Source organism: Hippocampus bargibanti, linkage group LG06 (genome assembly GCF_051943395.1).
Source record: "Hippocampus bargibanti isolate YZ-2025 linkage group LG06, ASM5194339v1, whole genome shotgun sequence".
Classification (NCBI taxonomy): Eukaryota; Metazoa; Chordata; class Actinopteri; order Syngnathiformes; family Syngnathidae; genus Hippocampus; species Hippocampus bargibanti.
In genome coordinates, this window is record NC_142739.1 from 18813832 (window position 1) to 18828218 (window position 14387).

General features: G+C 41.1%; 1 protein-coding gene across 2 annotated transcripts in view; it reads left to right on the forward strand.

Annotated features, from left to right (window-relative positions):
• The window catches only part of adcy3a (adenylate cyclase 3a), a 39141-nt gene extending 27773 nt beyond the window's left edge, over window positions 1–11368 (forward strand). Inside the window, exons 18-21 of one of the 2 annotated variants that reach the window (XM_088998021.1) lie at window positions 130–243; window positions 337–463; window positions 4878–5002; window positions 6940–11368. In XM_088998021.1, coding sequence (XP_088854147.1) covers window positions 130–243; window positions 337–463; window positions 4878–5002; window positions 6940–7119 — 546 coding nt within the window. In that variant the 3' untranslated portion in view covers window positions 7120–11368. Of the gene's footprint in view, window positions 1–129; window positions 244–336; window positions 464–3376; window positions 3813–4877; window positions 5003–6939 lie in introns of those variants that run through there. The other variant, XM_088998022.1, reaches the window with a different exon arrangement.
• Window positions 11369–14387: the final 3019 nt, after the last annotated feature.

Here is a 14387-nt window from a genome sequence, read left to right on the forward strand (position 1 = left end):
TTCGTAAACCGAGGTCCGACTGTACAAAGGTTTAACTTCATAAATTCATTTTTGTATTACACAGAGACTACTAAAATGCAATTTCTAAATGCCAATTTAATTTATTAACGCACAAAAAATCCATTGCAGTTGCTGGATGAGCCTCAGTTTCGCTACATTACAAAAATCAAGACCATTGGAAGCACCTACATGGCCGCATCAGGTGTTACACCTGATGTCAACAATGGGTACGCCTGTACCAAGGTCAGTATATTCACTCAACATTGTTATTTGTCTGTGCTAATGTTCAAGTTGCCCCAAAAACATGTTCATCCTTATTTGGATATTGTTTGATAGAAGGAGGAGCAGTCGGACAAAGAGCGCTGGCAGCACCTGGCGGACTTGGCAGACTTTGCACTGGCTATGAAGGTTACGCTCATGAACATAAACTACCAGTCCTTCAACAACTTCATGCTACGAATTGGTACGTCTTCACAGTTTAACTGACTTTATGTGTGTATTTGATTATAACGTGGATACCCACAGTTTGGTATCCACAAATGACCATTTGTTTCTCTCTTTTTTGGTGGTGTATTATGATTATAGCAGTGACCCCCCCCCCCCTCCCAAAAAATTATTTCCAGTGTTTTCAAGGGAAATGTATATTGAATCATTCATTCTCTGTTTTTTGGGGACTATTTATTTTCTATCTGAGCTGTTATTGGGCAGTAAGCGGTGTACACTCACAACTGATAGCCAGGCAATCTCATGGCACACAGAAACAAACAACCACCCATGCTCATATGCACACCCAGGGACAATTCTTAATGTTCCGTTAGCCTGCCATGCATGTTTTGAGGATGTGAGAGGAAACCAGAGTACCCAGAGAAAACCAACACAGGCACAGGGAGAACTTGTAAACTCCACACAGGAAGGCTGGAGCGGGAATCACACCAACGCCTCTACACTATTATTCATTTCACAGGAAAAAACAAAAAACAAGATTCATTTGTAATGGACCCGGCTGACCAAATACTTGCTTTTAACCCATAATCTATCTCTTCATGGAAATTTCTCTTTGCCAAATTGATTTGTGAACATAACTTTTTGCGTGAAATAAACCATCTAAATAAACCACGTCCCTTTTTGAGGGCTCTCCGGTAAATCCAGAGTGATACAGGACTTAAAGGACAACCGACGTCTCCGGACAAGTTGTGTCCATAATGTGTAAAATGGCTTCAAATGACTTCTACGGAGAGTATTTTAATAAGATTCCACCGCATATAGCTATATTTTAAGACTCGCGCTGAATATTCAGGAAGTCTTGTTTTTGAGTTGGTGACGAGTCCGTACGTGACGTCACTAAAGGAACGCCCCTGACTGAAAAAAAGACACATTGTAGCAGTCCTTCCATCACGTCAATGTATTTTGCTGTACTTGTTTAGTCTGAAAACCTCGTGTTGCGCCCAAAAGTTGCCAGAAGAGGGCGTCCAAGCTCCATGGAAGGAATTTATCAGCCTGTGGAAACGGGCTGATTAATTCCTTACATGGAGATCTGCCGCCATCATCTGCATTTTCTGTGAAACCACACGTCAGTCTTGAGCCATTAAAACGACCCAGAAAACCTTCTTTAATCGATAGCAAACATGTGTGCTTGCCTCTTCAGAACTATTTGAATCATATTCATAACTGGATGTGTAACAAGAAAGCATATTCTCTAAATCTGAAGCCATTGTTTTGATTCTCCAGCAATGCAAGACGTCTTGGCGTGACATCACGAACTGGGGGCGGGACTTTCTGAAAATGCCCAATTCGCAGCTCAATTTTTTGCAGATTTTGGACACTTTAAGTCATTTTTATTGGTGTTTTGCATTTGAATAAAAATATACAGTAAAGTCTCGTTATATCGATATTCAAGGGAGTCCGAAAAAATATCGATATAACCGGGACTATCGATATATCCGATCCTGCGCCGAACTGCATTAAACAAAAGCCGCCAAAAGAGGGCAGCCAAGCGCCATATAAGAAACGGAGCTGGCCATGAGCTCCCCTTTTTTTTTGGGTAAGAGATGTTCCCCCAATGTTGCCTCAAAATGGCACATATAATTCTTTAATGATTGTAAACATGTATGCTTTAATCTTCAGAACTACAGTGTATTTGAAACATATTCATAACTGGATGTGTAACAAGAAAGCATATTATCCGAATCTGAAGCCATTGTTTGGATTCACAAGCAATGCAAGACGTCTTGGCGTGAAGTCATTTTTATTTGCATTTGAATAAAAAGTGACATCGGCTGTCCTTTAATACACAGTATGGAATGTTAATAATTTTCAAAATCATCGCGCTTCAGCAGACAAAACAAGAAACATTGTTGCAAAAAACGATTGCATTCATATACAGTACAGTGGGCATGTACATAACACAACAGGGAAACTGCAACGCTTACATCTTACTGTATTATGTATACAATTTAAAAAAGTCATCAATCTTCTTCTGCTTCCCATTTTTACCTTTTAACACAAACACTTCAATCTCGTCTGCTACACACGAGCTAGCGTCTGAAAATGAAAATGGCTCTGCTACACGGGTGCTGGGCACGTAACCAAGTCACCTGACCAAGTCGACCAATGGCGCGACTGATGGCGTGACACGTAACCAAGACACGTGACCAAGTTGACCAATGGCGCGACCGATGGCGTGTCACGTGACAAAGTCACACGGCCAAGTCGACCAATAGCGCGACCGATGGCGGCTCATGTGACCAAGTCGACCAATGGCGCGACCGATGGCGGCTCACGTAACAAGACACGTGACCAAGTTGACCAATGGCGCGACGGATATATCGATATAAACAACAAAAATGGCCGGCGGGGGATGAAAAGGAGCACCGTAATAACCGGATTATCATAATAACCGGGTATCATACTAAACGGTACTAATTCTACATAAAAAGACTAGAAATGTGCAAGGGAAACGAAAATAGTATCGTAATAAGCGGTACTATCGCTATAACCGATATCGATATAACGAGACTTTACTGTAATACTGCGTGTTTTGGGTATTTTAGATGCTATAAAATGTTTTTCTGATGTCAGTTAAGAAACAAAAAAGTGACGTCGGTTGTCCTTTAAATTTATAAAGTATATAAATTCCTCATGCATTGTTAATGTATATTTGAGTTATGTCACTCCAAAATATATTCCTTGAATGCAGTCCTCAATTTAAATACAGTAAAGTCTCGTTATGTCGATATTCTCGGGAGTCGGAAAAATGTCGATATAACCATACTATTGATATATCTGTCCTGCGCCGAACTGCATTAAAAGGGGGTGGGGGATACGTAAATGGGGGATCTTTGATCTTCTTCTTTTCTTTTCGGCTTTTCCCTTCAAGGGGTCGCCACATCGAATCAGTAACCTCCATCTTCAGAGGTATGATACGCATGTTTGTTTTGGCCCAGCTTTTACGTCGGATGCCCTTCCTGACACAACCCTCTGTATTTATCCGGGCTTGAGACCTGCACAAGAAGACTTATGTCCCTTTGTGGCTACAGAACAAGCAACTCGCTCAGTAAAAGGTTCCGAAACACAAAATGGTCAAAAGCACAGCAACAATCAAAAAAGGAAAACTAACTCACCATTTGATGACAATGCTCTGATCTTACCATGAAATGGGCATGTCTTTCCCTATATTACATCACAAACAGGACTTCAAAGTCTACGTTACAGCTCATTGATGGCATGTAATTTTATCATTGGGTTCATGGATTGTGTATCCAGCATGCTTTTTGTACAGTAGTGAAGTGAAAAATAAACTTGTGCATACAATAAAAACATCTTTCCACTTTTTTAATGACTATTTCCTTCCTTGCGTGTCAAAACACGGAAGCCGGTTACGTGACTGGGGGATCTTTAATACAGTATGGCATGTACAGTAATTTTCAAAATCATCACGCTTCAGCAGACAACACAATAAACATTGTTGCAAAAAACGATTGCATTCATGTACAGTACAGTACACATGTACATACACTGCAACGCTTACATCTTATTATGCAATTAAAAAAAATATTCAATCTTCTTCTGCTTCCCATTTTCACCTTTTAACGCAAACGATTCAATCTTGTTTAACATTTCCAAAAAAACCTGATGCATTTTCTCTGGATTCTAAGTAAGATCGTACGTCCGTAGCACCTTGCAGCGCTTATGTCTTTGTTGCAATAGGTGTGTATTCAGTTGGTTCTTCATCCTCATCATCCTCGTCATTATCGGAATCTTCTGGGTCACGTGCCCAAGTCGCGTGCCCGAGTCACGTGCCCGAGTCGCGTGCCCGAGTCGCGTGCCCGAGTCGTGTGACCGAGTCGCGTGACCAAGTCAGCTAATGGCGCGACCGATACAGATTTCGATAATAGTGGTACTGTATAGAAACCCCTAAACAAATATTGATTCACCTTAAGTATCTTTTGTATCGATATAAACATAGCAAAATGGCCGGCGGGAGATGAAAAAGAGCACCGTAGTAACCGGATTATCGGAATAACCATGAATCGTACTAAATGGAACTAATTATACATAAAAAGACTAGAAATGTGCACGGGAAATGAAAATAGTATCGTAATAAGCAGTATTAGCAATAGAACCGATATCGATATAACGATACTTTACTGGAGTACAATGTACCATAAACAAAACACCAAAAAAAAAGGCTGTCTGATGAGCCAAATACAAATATGGCACATGAACCAACTATGCTTTCAGGTCCGCACTGATGAACGAAACCCTGAAGGGGAAAAAAACAAAGGAAGGAAAATATTCATTCAAGTATGATTCTCAGTCACTTGTAATTTCCAACCAATTTTTATTGCTTCTTTGTTTTTATCCATGCCTGCCATCAGGTCTGAATAAAGGAGGAGTTTTAGCAGGTGTGATTGGGGCCCGCAAACCTCACTATGACATCTGGGGAAACACAGTGAACGTTGCCAGTCGTATGGAATCCACAGGGGTGATGGGAAACATTCAGGTATGGTCACAGTTTGTGCCTTATTATCAAAATAACATACAGTGATACCTTGGCTTACAAACTTAATTGATTCCCAGACAGAGTGTGTAAGGCGAAAAGTGTGTATCCCAAAAATTAATTCCCCATAGGAAACCATTAAAATGAGAATAATCCGTTCCCTGGGCCGAGTATGCAAAATTTCATTTGCATACTCGGCACCGGGAGCCAATCAAAAGCCTGTTATGTGCTTCGGACTGATTGGCTGCCGGTGCCGAGTATGCAAAATTTCATTTGCTTACTCGGCACCGGCAGCCAATCAGAAGCCTGTTTCGTGCTTTGGACTACACTATGACTGAAAAGTGTACTTGAGAGTTTTGAAAACCGCTTAGAAAGAGGAGTCCACTTGGCTTGTAGCGGTTTATATATATATATATATATATATAAAATTGCTTTATTCACGCTGTCGCCGGCTAGCTGCTTTTCGTTAATCCAAATTAACAGAAGTTTCTCAACCTCTTCTATTGCCCGAGGCTGTTGCTTTGACAGCACGGAAACATCTTTAGCGACACATATACAGTGAGACCTCAACTTACAAACACCTCAACTTACAAACTTTTTGTCTTACAAACGTCAAATTTATGAAAATTAAACCTTATAATAAGAACTATTTTCATAATACACACCCACCACGGCTGGCGGAGTGATCTTCGGCGGAAGCACACGACCGAACAGCACCAGAGGTTAAGTTACCAACAGTCATTATGGAAGGTGACTCTCCTTCCATAAGCCATCAACGACCATCAAAAAGGTAAATAAAACTTTATTTTACAGCACAGTTTATTTCTTTAATTACAGTCGTCATGTAATGCGCCTCTCTTTGCAAACAGCAATTCCCTTTGACCTTCGACCTGCAACGCCAAGTGACTTTTTGATACAATGCAGTGTATTTCTTTCATTACAATACAATAGCACATTTATTATACATAGAATAAGGTATGTTGTGTGTAGTTTTAAGGCTTATGTAGTTGAAAAGTACAGTAAAGTCTCGTTATATCGATATCGGTTATATCGATGGTCCCGCTTATTACGATACTATTTCTATGCACGCACGGAGAAAATTACATGCGCGCAGGGTCGGATATATCGATAGTCCCGGTTATATCGATATTTTTCGGACTCCCTAGAATATCGATATTTTTCAGACTCCCTAGAATATCGATATAACGAGACTTTACTGTATATTTTATGGAAAACCGGGAATGGATTATGCCCATTTTAATGGTTTACTATGGGAATTATTTTTTTGAGATACACACTTTTCGCCTTACACACTCTGTCTGGGAACCAATTAAGTTCGTAAGTTGAGGTCTCACTGTACCTTTAATAGCTTCTTTGTTGCGAAGGATGGTAGCAATGGTGAACTTAGCATATTGGTACTGGGCCGTGAAGTCAAACAAATGCACACCTCATTCGTGTTTTGGCAATGATCTCCTTCTCCTCGACTGTAATTTTGTTTTGCGTCTTCTTCAGCTGAACACAAGCCTATTGTGGGGTCTTTTTCGGTACCATAACTGCAAAAGTATATGTGATAAATCCTTGAAGACGAACGACAAGTGCACTCAGAGAAAGGGGGTGAAGGTAGGCCGGCTGTGGCGCTGTTTGGTCGTGTGGTTTGGTGTTCTTCCGCCGAGAATTACTCCGCCAGCCGTGGTGGGGCGCCGCTCCGTGTGTATCCCGAAAAGTAGTGCGTATGCCAAGGTTTCATTTTCATAAATTTAACGTTCGTAAACCGAAAAGTTCGTAAGGCAAGGTGTTCGTAAACCGAGGTCCCACTGTACTTAAGACGGGGGGGAATCACATGGTTTTAACAATAATATTTGGGAAAACTGGAAGCTAATAATAAGTATCGCTGTAGCTAAATCTGGATAATTGTATTCTGTTGTGTTTGTTTCCCCCAGGTGGTGGAGGATTGCTTCAACATTCTCAAAGAGTATGGCTTCCGCTTTGTGAGGAGGGGGCCTATCTTTGTGAAAGGAAAGGGGGAGCTGCTGACTTATTTTCTCAAGGGAAGGGATAAACAAGGTTCCTTTCTCAATGGCTCCTCTGTCACTCTTCCCCATCAAGTTGTGGACAGCTAAACTCAAGCATAAAAGAATAATACCAAAAGTATGGTTAATTCAGAGAAGTAGTGGAAAGAACTTTAGAATTCAAAGTAATTTGCCTTGAAACCATGAAATGCCCTCATACTCTTCAAACAATGCCTACACTCTGTGTAGCCAAATCCTTTTGCAGACTCTGCTGAAGACAAAATTGACAGCAACAAGTTTTATGAATTACTGCGGACATGCTTGAACAGCCGTCTGTCAACAAGCCGCTCTTTACTGACGATGTCTTCACCTCGATGGGAAGCAATTCCCTTTTTAATGCCACTAGAGAATGTACTCTTAATTCAATGCCATAGTTGAATCGTTTGTAATGGGCACACTACTCAATTGGAGTTCTGGCTTTACTTCTGTGTGAAAGTGTAACACAATTATGTGCAAGTAGTATAAACAGGTGACACGTCATTCAAAGGATTGCACAATTTGAATTTGCAGACAGAAATGAATGGGGGAAACCGCATTTTTGAAAAATTAATCGCAGACTGGAATCACACTGTGACTTCAACATCCAACTACGTATCTACATGTATATTTGCAATCCCCAAAAATTTGACCGGAAGCGAGCTGTCCTGTGGAGCAGGGGCGTTCATAGGTGTGTGTGTGTGTGTGTGTGTGTGTGTGTGTCACACTGTGACTTCAACATCCAACTACGTATCTACATGTATATTTGCAATCCCCAAAAATTTGACCGGAAGCGAGCTGTCCTGTGGAGCAGGGGCGTTCATAGGTAGGTGTGTGTGTGCGTGTGCGTGTGCGTGTGTGTGTGTGTGTGTGTGTGTGTGTGTGTGTGTGTGTGTGTGTGTGTGTGTGTGTCTGTCTGTCTGTCTGTCTGTCTGTGCACTGCTGAATGTCCTCAGTTAATGTATTGCTATTAGCCGGGCAATAGGTTAATTCCGTTAGTATTGTCCTGTCCTCCCTCGTCTGTTTCATGAAATCTCGAAAGCACACTTAAACTGCTGGCCTGGGCCATCGATATGAGTAATCGGTAAAGCAGTGCATGTTTTTGGACAGAGACAAGATTGCAGCCACAGAGCAGATCGCGTTTCTGTTACTTGTTGATAGATAGAAGTGCCTATCACTGACGTGATTACCAAATTTTAGATGAAGGATTCCACCATCTCAAGTCCACTGTTACTGTCCATTGACTGTGCTTTTAAACGACAATGACAGTTTATTGTGACAACTTTATTTTATTTTTCTTGCCATTTTATGATAAGATATTCACAGTGAACTTCTGAAACTATTGTTGGCCGAGCAATATCAAAAGTAGGCGAGACTAAATGTCTAACTAAACTTATAGCCAATCAAACTACATTATTATAATGCCGAATTATCTCTGTCATCTCATTTTCCGTACCGCTTATTCCTCATTAGGGTGGCGGGGGTTGATGGAGCCTATCTCAGCTGTCTTCGGGCACGAGGCGGGGGACACCCTGAATGGTTGCCAGCCAATCGCAGGGCACACAAAGACGTACAACAGTCACTCTCACACTCACACCTAGGGACAATTTGGAGTGGTCAATCTGCCTGCCATGCATGTTTTTGGACTGTGGGAGGAAACCGGAGGACCCGGAGAAAACCCACGCGGTTTGCATGTTCTCCCCGAACATGCAAACTCCACACAGGGAGGCCGGACCAGGACGCGAACCGGCGACCTCTGCACTGTGAAGCCGGTGTGCTAACCACTCGACTACCGGGCCGCCCGCCGAATTATTCTTCCAATTATTTTTTTTCCATTCATACAAACACAAATTCATTGATAATATGTGAGGTTTTTGGCTATTATTTGACCTCTTGTGTTCATATCAGGGGTCATCGGTTTAAAAAGGACCAGTTTAGGAAATTACATTCAGTTATTTTTTTCTCACTGAACTAGAACAAGTAGAACTTTTCTCAAATGCATTTGAAATATTGCTCAGGACAGGACACCCAAAAATTCTTAACTAGGAAATGAACCAAATACAGTCCATATGAAAGAAACAAAGACCAAGTTTTGAATGTCCGAGAAGAAACGAAGTTGCTACATTTGGTTTTAAAATACTTTTTCATAAGCAACATGAAATAATATTAACAAAGCTTGTTTTGGAGTGTCACGTTATCTGTTGACCCAGTGACCCTCACTATGTTTCTACCACACCGAAAAAACAGTTGCAGCACTCGCCACTTTGATGAAGCCATTTCATTTGCAGAGTTGTTACATTGGAAGAAGCATCACGCACACAACATGTGCATTTCTGCTGTCTAGACACTAAACTCTATGATCATAAAAGATACCAGAAATCTTCACAGGACAAAATAGAGACCCCAAAGTCGGACGAGTTAAATTTATCAAAGTATTCATCAAAATTTGGCTCCACATAGAAAGACCACCTGGGTCTGGATCGGGACTGTAGTCTGCCAATTGATCATCTCTGTTTTGTTTTGCTTTTCCTTTACGGGACCAAGATCTGTTATTTTGGGGGTTTAACAAATAAGAGCCACACAGTAATAAAATGTCGAAAAATCGACAGTAATTTAATTCAAAGTTGGGACCAAATTAGTCAAGTGAATGTGTTTATTTATTTATTTATTTATTTTGTATGGTGGACTGCTGATGTTGGGCTTGCATCCAAGTTAATAACAGGTTGAAATCAGAACTCATCTATTCTAAATACCTTTGTGTAAGCTCTCAGTCGTACAGGAGTGGTCCATCGACTGGTCCATCACTTTTGTACCGATGACGGCTGAAGAAACCTTCTCATCTAAATACCTTTACATATACAATACAGCCTATGTTTCCTTTTGGTTTTGATCAGTGATGGAAATAACTACACTACTTGAAAGCTTCAACAACTGGCAAACAAACCAGTGATGGAAGGAATTGTTCTAACAAGGGTACAATTTTGAGGCACCTGCACTTTACTTCAGTCTTTAAATGTGTTTGTGCCATTAATCTGCTTTCGATTCCCGACATAAATTTAACAGCTTTAGTTACTTCTCAGGTCAAAATTGTATACAAAAACATGAATTGTACACACTGCCATTTTTGCCTCTCTCTGTCCTGTTTGGAAGAATGTTTGTTGTTTCTGTCATTTCTAACTGATTGGGGTGTTCTGTCATAATGATATTTACATGCTTTATTTTGTGATTAAGAATTTCACACTATAATGACAACCAATCAAGTAAACAATTGTTTTCATGAAGTATAGTACTCCAAAATTTATTTTTTAGCCTAAAATACTCTTTGGAATAATTTTATGCAAAACCAGCACCGTTAGGGTATACAAACCACCAGTCCATTTGTATTGCTTCTTCAAAGGAAGCAAAAATTCTAAGTCCAGTTACTTTTATCAATGTTAACATCATAGGACTGTTGCAGAGCCGTTTCATGTTGGGCTGTCCATTTCTGGTAAAATGTGTAGGAAAATTTGATCATTTCAGCACCTTTAAATTGAAAAGTGGAGTCAGCAGCACATTGTTTCAAGGCATTGGCAGAGATGACAGCATCCTTCTGCATAAAGTTGCCATTTTAGATGTGCAAGGTGCCTCCCGGGACACACAGGAGTCAACATGACATGGGTTTTGATTCAGTGCATTTAGGAAACCTCTGCTGTATAACCAGATCAAAGTGCAATAGTTTCCTCTGAAAACCTTGACGTGCTGTTTTAAGAAAATGATAAGTCATTCATTTTTATAGTATAATGTAAAATTGTATTCCATAAAAAAGATGCTATTGTACATAAGAGTCAAAACAGTATTTCTAGGTGAGAGGAATTAATTGCAAACACCTGGAACATTTTTACACGTACATGTGAAAGTGCCAATCCTCATGAAATGATTAATTGTTCAACCCAAAACATGGTTTTGAGATTGTTTCCTTGTTTGTATTTTCCAAGAATCCGGGGTAACAAGATAGCACTTTAAATAATGTGTTAATTCCATGTATTACATTGTTAAATCACTTCTACAAGTCCACCGAAAAGCACCAAAAGACTGCATAGATTTCTCCATGTGGTACTCATCCCCCTCAATGCCCCAATTTTCTTTGACTCTTCAATAGATGATAATGAGCCCACCGCTTTTGCCCACTTGATTTATACTGTATTGTAGAGGTCTACTGTATCACTTTTGAACATTTGATGCCGAGAATGCTTTTTCATTTTAAATACCTATAAGTCGATGTTACGTTGTTCATTTCAATTGTCATAATAAAGTGAATTGTTTTTTGTTCTTTTTCTTATGTCAACCAGTCATTTTTATGACCATTATTTTCAACTGCAATCAGCAATATCTCTCCCTTAAGGTCCGTCTGTTGGTAGGCCAGTATTCTTTGTCGTCTCTGTTGTGAGGACTTCATGCCACTATAATATAAAGCTGCACTAGTTGACATCTGCATGTTCATAGCACAACAGTCCTCGTGAAGCACCACATATAAACTCGTAGCATTTTGTCAGTGATAGTAGAGTTTACTCTGTGCAATTTTGCCTCACGAGTAACCAGTACTTGCCTTACTGGTAAGCAAAGCGTTTTTCAATTATCCTGCTAAAATGCTGAAGAATGCTGCTGCTCGCCTCTTGACTGGTACTCGTAGAAGAGGGCACGTATCTCCTACTCTGGCTTCCCTTCAATGTTCTCTAAACATTTTAGTTATTTTCAAGATACTATTATCGCCAAGAGGAAGCTGAAAGAACTGCACGGGCTGTCTCTCTTGCCAAGCAGGGACAATGGATGAGGTGGGAAGGCCTGGAGAAGAGAAGGCTCAGCTGGAAGGATCTCTGGGAAATGGAGGCAAGCAACATCAGCTTCATCATCAGAGCTATCAATGACGTGCTCCCATCTCCAAAAAACGTCCACCAATGGTATGGCGAAGATCCAACCTGTGACCTCTGTCGAACGCCAGGAACTCTCAAACACATCCTGACCGATGTTAAGCAGATTCCTTACTTACAGACAGTGTATTGTAGGTGTTCAAATACCTGACATGTTTCGGCGACTACTTCCGCCTTCGTCAGAGTGTCACGGATGTTACTGTGACGCGCCATTTTCAGCTGGTGTTGCTATGAGGGCGTGACCTACCTGTCAGAACTGACAGGCAAGCCACGCCCCCCGCTGTCCGCTCATCCCTCCAGGATGCTGCTCCAGGTAGTAGAGAGCATGTAAGCTCCCTCATCCCTGTTGATGGTCCTTGGTCCTCGCTTTCGGATTTCAATGGCCTCCCTGATCCAGCGCTGATGTTTGTTGTCTTCGGTGCGGATGACTCTGGCCTTCTCCCAGTCCATGATGTGGTTCTCTCTTTTGCAGTGGTCCGTGATGGCTGATTTATGGTGCTCCTGTTGTGCTTGTTCTTTTATTGCTCTTGTTTGGATTGTTGCCGTCTCCTTCTCGCACTCGTTCTTGTGCTCTTTTTTTCTTGTATTGAAACTCCTTCCTGTCTCCCCGATGTATGATTTATTGCATGACTTGCATGGGATTTCATATATTGAGTTACATTTGTTTTCCGGGAGTATTTTGTCCTTTGGGTGTACCAAGATTTGACGGAGAGTTGTGTGTGGTTTGACCGGTGTGTTTATGTTGTGTTTCCTCAGTGCCCTTTGTATGCGTTCTGTGATTCCTCTTATGTACGGTAGTGTTACCATTGCTCTGTGTTCTTGTTTGTTTGTTTGCTTTTTCTTTCTTCCCTGTCTTGTGTTGTTTTTGTTTTTGACCTGCTCTGCCCCTTTAGTTATTGCCCACTGGGGATATTGGCATTTTTTCAGTGCGTGTTGTATATGTTTTTCCTCCTGTGTTTTGTCTTCCGGGTCCGTGATTATTGTGGTGCGTTCATGTAATGTTCTGACGACTGACAACTTATGAATAGTGGGGTGTTCAGATGTCCAAAGGAGATATTGGTCAGTATGTGTAGGTTTCCTGTGTACTTTTATTTTGATGTCCCCGTTGTCCGTGTGGTGTATGTTCAAGTCCAAGAAGGCGATGGAGTGGTTTGTTTCTTCTTCATGGGTGAACTTGATACTGCCTGTGGTGTCTATGGAGTTGGGTGTTCAGTAAGCTGTTGCGTATGTCCTGTTTTGATTTTTTCCAAGATGTCGTCCACATACCGTTTCCATAGTGTTGGTTTGTATATTTCCGGGGCTGTTGAAAGTGCTTTCTGTTCCAGGTCCTCCATGAAGAATCCACACATGCTGGCAGAGAGTGGGTCCCCCATGGCGAACCCTTCTTTTTGTCTGTATATGGTGTATCTGTATTGGAAATATGTGGATGTGGCTATGAATTGAAGTAGCTGGGTTATGTCTTGTGCTGTAAGATTTGTGCGTTTTTTGAGTGTCCTGTCTGTTTTGAGTCTGTCCTGTACTATCTGAATGGTGGCTTTGGTGGGTGTTTTTGTGAAAAGTGAGGTGACGTCATGTGATATGAACATTTCGTCTTTCTGTAATTTTATGGTGGCGAGTTCTGTGGCGAGTTGCTTTGAGTTCTCGCAGTGTTGGTCCGTGTGTCCCAATAGCGGTTTTATTATTTCCGATAGTGCTTTGGAGAGGTTGTATGTGACTGATCCGATGCTGTCTACTATGGGGCGGAGGGGTGCATCGGGTTTATGTATTTTTGGCGTGCCGTAAATCCTGGGGATGATGTTTGCTGTAGGTACCAGGTGGTTGTACGACTCTTTGTTTATTTTATTTTCGTTTAATAGGGGTTTGAGTAGTGCTTTAAGTTTGTTTTTCTTTTCTTCTGTTGGGTCTTTCTTTAATATTTCATAGGCGTCGTCCTGTAATAACTGCTGCATCTGTTTTTCGTATTTTTCTGTGTCCATAATAACTGTTGTTCTGCCTTTGTCTGCGGGGAGTATTGTGATGTCTTTGTTTTTTGATAGTGTTATCATGGCTCTTGCTTCCTCTTTAGTAATATTGCTGGGTGGTGGTTTGGCCGTTTTTAAAATGCCTGCTATTTCATTGCGTAGTGCTGCTTTTTGTCCTGGGTTCTGTATTTTTTCACACGCTAATTCCGTTGCGAGAATGAAATCGTCGTATGGTATTTTTTTGGGGGTGACTGCGTAGTTGAGACCTTTTGATAATATGCTGCGTTCTGCTTGTGTGAGGTTGTGGCGTGACATTTTATGTATCCATTTGTCGTTTGTCTGAAATGTGTTTGATTCGGCCTTTTTCTTTTGCGTGATGAGTTTGTCTAATTTCCGGATGTGTCGGTTTTTGGTCGCGGTGAATTCCTGTTCGTGTATGTTGTGAAGTTGTCCGTGTAGCGTTGTTTTTGTGTAA